Source organism: Balaenoptera acutorostrata, chromosome 16 (genome assembly GCF_949987535.1).
Source record: "Balaenoptera acutorostrata chromosome 16, mBalAcu1.1, whole genome shotgun sequence".
Lineage (NCBI taxonomy): Eukaryota > Metazoa > Chordata > Mammalia > Artiodactyla > Balaenopteridae > Balaenoptera > Balaenoptera acutorostrata.
In genome coordinates this window covers 26,676,900-26,685,196 of record NC_080079.1, presented here as the reverse complement: position 1 = coordinate 26,685,196, position 8,297 = coordinate 26,676,900, and the positions used below count along the sequence as shown (strand labels likewise).

Genomic DNA, 8,297 nt, shown 5'->3' with positions numbered 1-8,297 from the left:
GGAACTTGGCCAGGCGGAGTCTCAGGCTTGCCCTGCTGGCCCGTCCAGAGCCCTCCTCCAGTCAGAAGGGAAGGACCAGGTCGCTGATGATCTGACCCTGGTCTGGCTGGCGCCAGGGAGCTGGGGTTGAGTCCTCTCTCTGGGCTAAAGGGCAAGGGTCAGTTTCTCCCAGGGCGTCTCAGGACACCTTTCATTTGCGGACTGGCCAGTGGCCAAGGATTAAAGATGTCGGTTTTAAGATTTGAAGAAGTCTGGGCTCCATTTTCTAGTGAGGCATTTACAGACTTCCTGGGGCTTGGGGGTGGGGAGCAGGGGCAGAGCCTGGGCACTTCAGCGGGAGGCTGCCGTGGAAGCCCTTTCCTTGCGGTGTTTACCCCAGTACAGAATGAGGAAAAGGAGACCTACCAGTCTTTGGGGACCAAGACGAGAGGGATGGGCAGTTGTGGGTTGAGTTTATGGATTATAGACACTTCCCCAAAGCCAAAGCTTTGAGATGCATGCAGCGATGAGTGGATCAAAGCAAACATGATCTGCTTTGCTTTCAAAATGTAAACTCAATCCCACCGCTTCTTGCCGTCTCCACTGCTGTCGCCAGGGTCTAAGCCACCAGCATCCTGCTGTCCGGGACCAGCACAGCCTCCTCCCCAGGGCCCCCACTTTCATCCCTCTGCAGACCAGTGTCTACTCAGCAACTCAAATGATCTTTTAAAAATATTAACCAGACCTTTCCACTTCAATGTGTAAACCCTCCTGTGACTTCTTCTCATACTTGGAATGGAAACCCAAACTCCTTCCTACTACTTAGAAAGACTCCATGGGACCTGGCCCTGCCTGCAGTCTGACCTCATCGGGGACCACTCTTCCCTTCATTGGCTCTGCTCTAGACTGAATGACCTCTCCTACCTTGAGAACTGCTCACCTGCTGCTCCCTCAGCATGGGACACCTTCCCCCCACATCTTCACGCCTTCCCCAATCAGTCATTCACAGTGGCCACCCCCCACCTCTGCCATTCCCCTCACATCACCAGCACCTAGTATAATTGGCTCCAAAGCACGTAACGAGTCTCTGAAATGCTCATTTGTCAGCCCTCACTAGAATGTAAGCTTCATGTAAGACCAGGGAGCCTGAGGGTCCAGGGACAGTGAGTGAGTGGTACATAGTAGGTGCTCAATAAAATACTCTTTGAAAGAATGAGTGAACAAACAAATGAATGAGCTGCTCAGAGACCTTCTGAAAAAAAAAAAAACACAACTGTTTACGCACAGCACTGCCAGGGCTGCAGGCTGGAAAAGAAGGCAGAGTGGGTGGGGAGGAGGGAGGAATGGTTGGGGAAGGTGGGGGAGCTCCTCTAATTCCGTGCTGTGGGGTCACACAGGGCGGAGTCACGAGGTGCTACCCTCAGCCTGGGCTTCCTTCCAGGCCTGGCGCACCTTGATCTTCACTTTGAAAGGATCGATCTGTAAGACTAAACCGGGGTTGCCCTCCAGAGAGGGTAGCTTCCCATCATCCGGGATCTCCAGGTCGAACCTCTGCAGCAACCAGGCCATGAAGAGGAAGAGCTCTTGGCGGGCTAACATCTCACCTATGCAGGAGCGTGGTCCTGCTCCGAAGGGCAAGTAGCTTAACGATGGCGAGATGAGCTTGGTCCCCGTGGGGTCCAGGAAGCGCTCTGTGGACGTGGGGAGGTGTCAGTCAGGGCCCAGGGCAGGAGTAAGCGGGGGGTGGGGGGCAACATGGTCCTGCCCAGGGGGCCCCAGTCTGAGAAGATAGACCGCCTTACTTGGGGAAGGGGGGCCCAGTCTGAGGAGAGATAGAGCCCTGCTCTCAGGTAGCCCTTAATCACACAGAGGAGATGGAATATTCAGGACGGATGGATGCCACCATCCAAGGGAAGAGGGGGCTGACTTCACAGGATACATATGCCTAGAGGGCTTCTTAGAGGAGGAGATTTGCAGTTGGTGGAAGGAGAAGGTGGGAGCCCAGCTGTGAAGAATCTGGGTAAGTCTAGCGTAGGATGGGGGTGTCAACAGGTCCACGTAGTTGGAGTCAGGAGTTTGCTAGTAGCAAGCTCAGCAGAGGGGAAGTGGTGCTGGAAAGGTGGGCACAGAGGTGGCTGTGTGGCCAGGGAGCAGGACAGAACAGGGACTCACCGGGCATGAACAGGTCGGGCCGGTGCCACTCCTTCTCACTGTGATGCAGTGCCCACAAATTGACCACCACATCTGTGCCCTTGTCAATGGTAAGGTCACCAATGCTGCCCCAGGGAGGGAGAGGAAAAGAGGGTCTGGAATATTGCCCTTGCCCACCTGCTCAGCCCCAAGCCTCTGTGGTCCCCCACTTTGGGGAAAAGAGCCCTTTACTCCCTCATGTCCACTCCCTCATCTTTTCCTCAGCTTCTACCAGGTGGACTATGAATCCAGCCCTCTCCTCCTGCCAAGCACTTATGTATCAACACTTGTGGGCCTGTCAGGGCCCATGGGTATGCATGTTGAGCTGGTGCCTGTGCGTATGTGTGTGTGTTGTGGCTATTGGATTGGGTAGGAGCATCCCACACCACGTGTCTCCATGTGGCAGCAGGCAGCTTCTGAGGGAGGTCAGGTAGATCTGTGGATTAGTCAGTGGGTGTCGGTGGGAGGTAGACACATTGGTCAATAGGGTCATGGGTAGGAAGATTGGTAGTCAGTGGTTGACTGTAGCCAGCTGGCGGGGTGGGGAGATGGAGGAGGGACCAGGTGGGCTGGATGTTACTGGGAGGGAAGGCACACCTGGAGTCAACGATAGCCTTGTGGGGGATGAGCGTGGGGGACACAGGCCGAATTCGAAGCACCTCTCGGATGGTGGCCTCCAGCAGGACAAGGCGGTTCCGGTCACTGATACTTGGTGCGCGATTGAAACCTATATTCTGGTCGACATCATCCTGGATCCTCTTCTTCAACTGAGGGCCAGAACAGGGTGGATGTTACCAGGGTGTTTAAGCCCGGGAGAAGCAAGGGTTTAGAAGAATCCTACTGTCACATCCAGAAGAACTGGCCCAGACCCTTCCCAGTGGTGGCTCTGCGAGCCCAGGCTTTGTTTCCAGAAGACGGGGCAGCTCCACCCAAGGGCCGGAGCCAACCACTGCTTGGGTAAGGGGTGCGGCAGCCCAGTCATCCTGCAAAGAAGTCCTGAGGGTGTAGTCTCTTCCTCCCTCTCTGGAGCAGAGGTGAGTCTGGCTGGGGTCAAGAGTGGTTGGGAAGGCTGGGGTAGGGAGAAGCTCACTGGAGGATAATGTAGCAGGAAGGCCACAATCCACTTTATCACAGAGGTGGTGGTTTCCACGCCGGCCCCAAAGATGTCCCCTATGGTGGTGAGCATGTGTCTATCTGAAAGCAGCTTTGAATCCTGGTCTGGTCCAGCATTGTTATTGTCTGCGTTCACCTTGGCTTGGATCAGTATGTCCAGCAAGTTAGTGATGGAGTCACTGGTGAAGTTCTCCTGGTTGGGTGAGATTGGGAGACAGTGATGAGGAAGGAGCCCCATCTGTAACCCCTGCCATACTCTCACCCCAGACTGTAGATACAAAGGCTTCTCCCACTTGGAAGTGAGGGAGTGGAGTGAGGCTAGTCAGGACCCATGAGCTTGTGGAAGTAGGAGGAAGCACTGGGCCCTCTTTAAATTTGGGGGGTAGACAAGTCCCTTCTAGGATCCTCTTCAATTCCTCACTTCTCCACGCCTATTCATTAGTTAAGTCAGTTTTTACTGAGCACTTACTATATGCCAGGCTCTCTGCTAGGTGCAGGAGATCCTACAGTGCCCAAAATGGACCCAGCCCTGCTCTCATGATGCCTTCCACCTAACTCATCATCTCTTCTGCTCCATCACCTACCTTACTTTTTTCAAGGATTTCACTCAGCAATTCGTTTCGCATTCGAACACAACTCTTTATCTTTTCCAGGGTTTTGCTGGGGAAAATCTGCAAAGTAGAAATGTCAAATCCTACCTTTCTGTCTCTGGAGAGTTCCCACTCTAACCCCAAACTTCAGCCAGAATGGAAGGCAGGATAGGGACCCAGAATGGGACCATCAGTGACAACTAGGACAATTCCAAACAAGGGAGAAAGGAGTCACCTCCACGTCCCCTTCCCCATTCAATCAAACATCCAGCACTGATTGAGGGTTTACCCGGTAGTAAGATAGACTTGAGTCTCAAGGCTTGGTTAAGTTCCTTAACTTCTTGAAGCCTGTATTCTCAACTGTATGGGGATAATAAAACCCACTTCCAAGGGAAATGCATGATTAATGCTTGTGGAGTGCTGGTACTGGCACATGGCAATTGGTAAATAAACGAGAGCCATTATCATGAGTATTCAAATGCATAATTTAAAAGCTAAACCAATTTCTGTAGAGGAGCAGCAAGGTTTTAAGAGTCAGAGGAGGTAGAGGTCACTGTGGCCGAGGTGGTCAGAAAAAAAGGTGGGTCTGGAGCTGAACTGAAAGAGGAAAGAAGAACTGGGTGTGCTGTCAGGGTCTGCTGAGATCTGCCGGTGCGCCCCAGCCTCCTCACCTTAAACCCAGGGAATATGTCTGACAAAATCTCCTTGCCCTGAGCCTCCAGGATGCCATCATTGAACTTGTATATGGCCTTCAGGGCAGGATCCTCATTCTTGAAGGAGAAGTTGAAGCAGATAAAGCTGATTATGTTGGTCACCGCCAGAGAGAGATGCTCCGACAGATTTATGGACTCTCCATGCCGGGTGGCCAGGGAGTCGCACAGTAAACCGGCTTCCCGATTAACTGAGGGGAGAGAGGGGCATGAGGGTGGGGAATTGAGCCGCCCCCTCACCCCCTCTCTACCAGTTCCATCTTAGTCAAGGACAGAGAGCAGATGTCCAGTAGATGGCAGCGGTAGCCAAGAAAATGCTAGATGGAATCATCCAGAACCCTCTCCCCTCCCAAACCTCTTCTCCCTCCAGCGGCCCAGGGCTGGCTGGGCACTCACTGATCTTCTCTAGCTTCAGGTTGCCATCCTTGAACAGGGCAAAGGCGTTCTGTGCCAACTTCCGATGCAGCTGCCAGACGGCGCCATGGTCGGCGAAGGCGATGCCCTTTTGGTTGTCTGACAGGATGTCTAGAGTCAACTTTGGAAAGCAGGAAAGGACATAGGAATCAGACACCATCTACCTGTCCTAGCCCTGGGGAAGAAGGCAGGTACCTGCCGTTCCGCCTCTGTGTGGGACCTCCCTGCTCCACTCCGCCATGACTGTAAGGCCTTGGTAGGACAGAACCTATGGCCTCACACTCCCAACTCCATCAGAGAGACAGAGCGAGGAGAAAAAGAACACTGAATTAGAATGCAGCGGTCCTGGGGTTCAGGTCAGTGACAGGTGACCTCTTTTTCTCATCAGTTTCTGACCAGGGGAAGGCAGCTGTGGATGGGATGAACTCTCTAAATTGTGCCTGTCCCGGGAACAGGAGCAGAGACCAAGGACAGCCCAAACCCCTGCCTTTCCCTGGGCCCTCTGGGGGCGGAGGCTGCTAAAGGCACAGCAGCTCAGCCGCCCTTAGTTTACCCTTCCATTGCCAGGCTGTGTGCCCACCCCAGGGCCGCATCTGGAGAGCGCAGATTTCTTGTCCACCCAGTCTGGACTTGGGCCAAGCTGCCTCTTCCCAGAGGCACCCCCCAAACCATAAAGCTCCCACACCTCCCCTCTTCTATCCCCTGACCTGCAAACCCCATCTGACTAGCCTCCTCCTTCCTCTTTGCTCTGGAGAGAAGAGCTCAGCAGAGTTGGAAGGGGGATAGTTGGCCCGCAGACCTGGCTGACTGGTCCAAGGTAAAAAGAGTCAACCCTTGGTCTGATCAAAGATGAGCAGCCGGGGGGCCTTGCCCGGGATGTTCAAGGGAGTTCTCAGCAGCCAGGTGCTGCAGTGGGGGGCTGGCAGTGTTGCTGGATGGTTAACCCCCACTCCCCTCTGCCCCCCAGGAGCAAAACAGAAAGCTCAATAGGCTGGCTCATCAGCATCCTCCCTCAAAGCGCTACCGTGGGTCAGCTCCCTGCGGCTGGAGCAGCTGGAGAAAGCTCCAGGAAAATAGCAATCCCAGCCCTCCAAGAGCCAGGGTATTTCTCCCTCACAACTTTCCATGGAGGACAGCAATCACTCCCCCACTTTTCCATGTGAAGAACAGCATTCATCAAGGCTGTTTATTCCCACACTGGGCACTGGGCTAAGTGCTTTGTATGCACTCTCTCAGTTAATTATGGAAGTCTAAGCTCAGAGAGATCATCATCCAGTTCACAGGAGAGATGACTGTTTTAAGGGCTCCCTGACGCCCTCAAACCACCACTCCCACCCCACCCCACCCCACCTCCTGGGAAGCCCAGAAAATGAAATCTTCCTTTAACTCTTCCTGCCTAGTTTAGAGGCTGGATGGGGTCCAAGGGGTCACTTCCCACCCACAGCCCCGGCTGTCTGTTTCTGGAAGAATCACAGGTTGTTGGAGCTGGAAGTGTCATTCCAGGCATGGCCTTGCCTGGAGAACTGAACATCCCCAGGGAGTGGTGAGAGAAGAGGGATGATAGGCACTGCTTACCACTTTGGACCGCCCGGAGAATTCCTTGCCCTTCTTGAGAAGCACCTCCCTGGCCAGCTGGTAGTGGCCAATCATCACAGTAGTCTTGGAACCCAGACGAAAGGAATAGATGGGGCCGTATTTTTCCTGCAGCTTGAAGAAGTTGACGTGCTGATGGCCATGTCTGGGGAGGAACGGCAGGCTGCCCACCAGGGGCAGGGATGGGAGGCTCTTGGGGTACTTGGCACCAGAGCCCGTGGTCTTGGGCCATAATAAATAGGCGAGGGTGAGCAGCAAGGGAACCAAGAGCACCCACATGGTGGCCGGGTGGCGGCAGGCAGGACAAACAGCTGTGGAGTGGCTTCAGCCACTTCAGGGTGCAAGGAGGCCTTTTTAAGGGCTGCCCTGATCTTCACCTTGACTTTATGTTATTGCTCGCCTTGTGGAAGTTTATCCTGGAGCACAGCCAGGCCCGATCCCTCTCTCAGAATGGGGAGAGGAGTGGAGGCCTTCTTCAAGAGCTGGCTCGACTCCAGGGCAAACCCCTAGGGGAGGGGCTAGGTAAGGGGTGGACGGCCGGTCCCCCTCCCTCGCTCCCTGTCCATCAATGTCTCCAGAGTGCGCCAGAAGCAAATGATATCTAGGTCAGGAATCAAGGCTTGGGATTTTCCATGCTGTAAAATCACAATCAATGGATAGCTGACACTGTCAGGACTGTTATAACCAGCAGGGATTGTCAGAGATATTCTATTCAATCTTATCATTTAACAGCTGAGGAAAGTGAGGCCTTGGAAGATCAGGCTTGTATAAGGTCACACAGATGGTGATGACAAGAATCCAGCCCTCCTGGCTCCTGGTTGGCTGCTTTTTCTAGGGGGAGTAAAACTCTTGGATTGAGAGCACGGGCCCTAGAGTCAGAAAGGTTTGGGCTCAGATTCTAGCTTGACCACTTTCTAGCTATACGACTTAAAAAAAAAAAGTTTTATGTTAAAATATACATAAAATTTACCATTTTAAGTGTACAATTTAGTAGCATTGAATATATTCACAATGTTGTACATCCATCACCACTATCTACTTCTAAAACTGTTTTCATCACCCCAAACAGAAAGTGTACCAATGAAGCAATAACTCCCCTTTTGCCCCTCCCCTCAGCCCCTGGTAACCTCTAATCTAATTTGTCTCTATGAATTATGCCTATTTCACATAAGTGGAATCATATAACATTTGGTCTTCTGTGACTGGCTTATTTCACTTAGCATAATGTGTTCGAGGTTCATGTACTTTGTAGCATATATCAGAATTTCATTCTTTTTTGTGACTGAATAATATTCTATTATATGGATATACCACATTTGTTTGTCCATTCGTCATGGACACTTTGGGTGTTTCCACCTTTGGCTACTGTGAATAATGCTGCTATGGACATGGGTGTACAACAGGGGTTCCCAACCCCCTGTTAGGAACTGGGCCTCACAGCAGGAGGAGAGTGGCGGGCGAGTGAGCAAAGCTTCATGTGCTGCTCCCCATCGCTCCCCATTGCTCACATTACCACCTGACCCAGCCCCCCACCACCCCGCTGTCTGTAGGAAAATTGTCTCCCACGAAACCAGTTTCTGCTGCCAAAAAGGTTGGGGACCGCTGGTGTACAGGTATCTGTTTGGGTCCCTGTTTTCAATTTTGGGGGGCATATACCTAGGAGTGGAATTGCTGGGTCATATATTAATTCTATGATTACTTAGCTGTT

The 8,297-nt window shown here is 52.6% G+C and overlaps 1 protein-coding gene across 1 annotated transcript; it reads right to left on the bottom strand.

Moving 5' to 3' along the window:
- Window positions 1–1,294: 1,294 nt before the first annotated feature.
- Window positions 1,295–6,868, bottom strand: LOC103007900 (steroid 17-alpha-hydroxylase/17,20 lyase). The gene is made up of 8 exons (XM_007187226.3): window positions 6,572–6,868; window positions 4,979–5,117; window positions 4,544–4,773; window positions 3,867–3,953; window positions 3,260–3,475; window positions 2,767–2,936; window positions 2,152–2,255; window positions 1,295–1,670 (listed from the first exon to the last, which is right to left on the bottom strand). The coding sequence occupies exons 1-8, from the start codon at window positions 6,866–6,868 to the stop codon at window positions 1,384–1,386; spliced, it is 1,530 nt and encodes a 509-aa protein (XP_007187288.1). The 3' UTR covers window positions 1,295–1,383.
- Window positions 6,869–8,297: the final 1,429 nt, after the last annotated feature.

Excerpts from the sequence above, each read along its gene's own strand:
- LOC103007900 (XM_007187226.3), bottom strand. The coding sequence starts at position 6,868 with ATGTGGGTGCTCTTGGTTCCCTTGCTGCTCACCCTCGCCTATTTATTA. Across the intron at positions 5,118-6,571 it reads TCTCCGGGCGGTCCAAAGTG|TTGACTCTAGACATCCTGTC; the intron begins GTAAGCAGTGCC and ends TGCTTTCCAAAG. Across the intron at positions 4,774-4,978 it reads CCTGAAGCTAGAGAAGATCA|TTAATCGGGAAGCCGGTTTA; the intron begins GTGAGTGCCCAG and ends CTCTCCCCTCAG.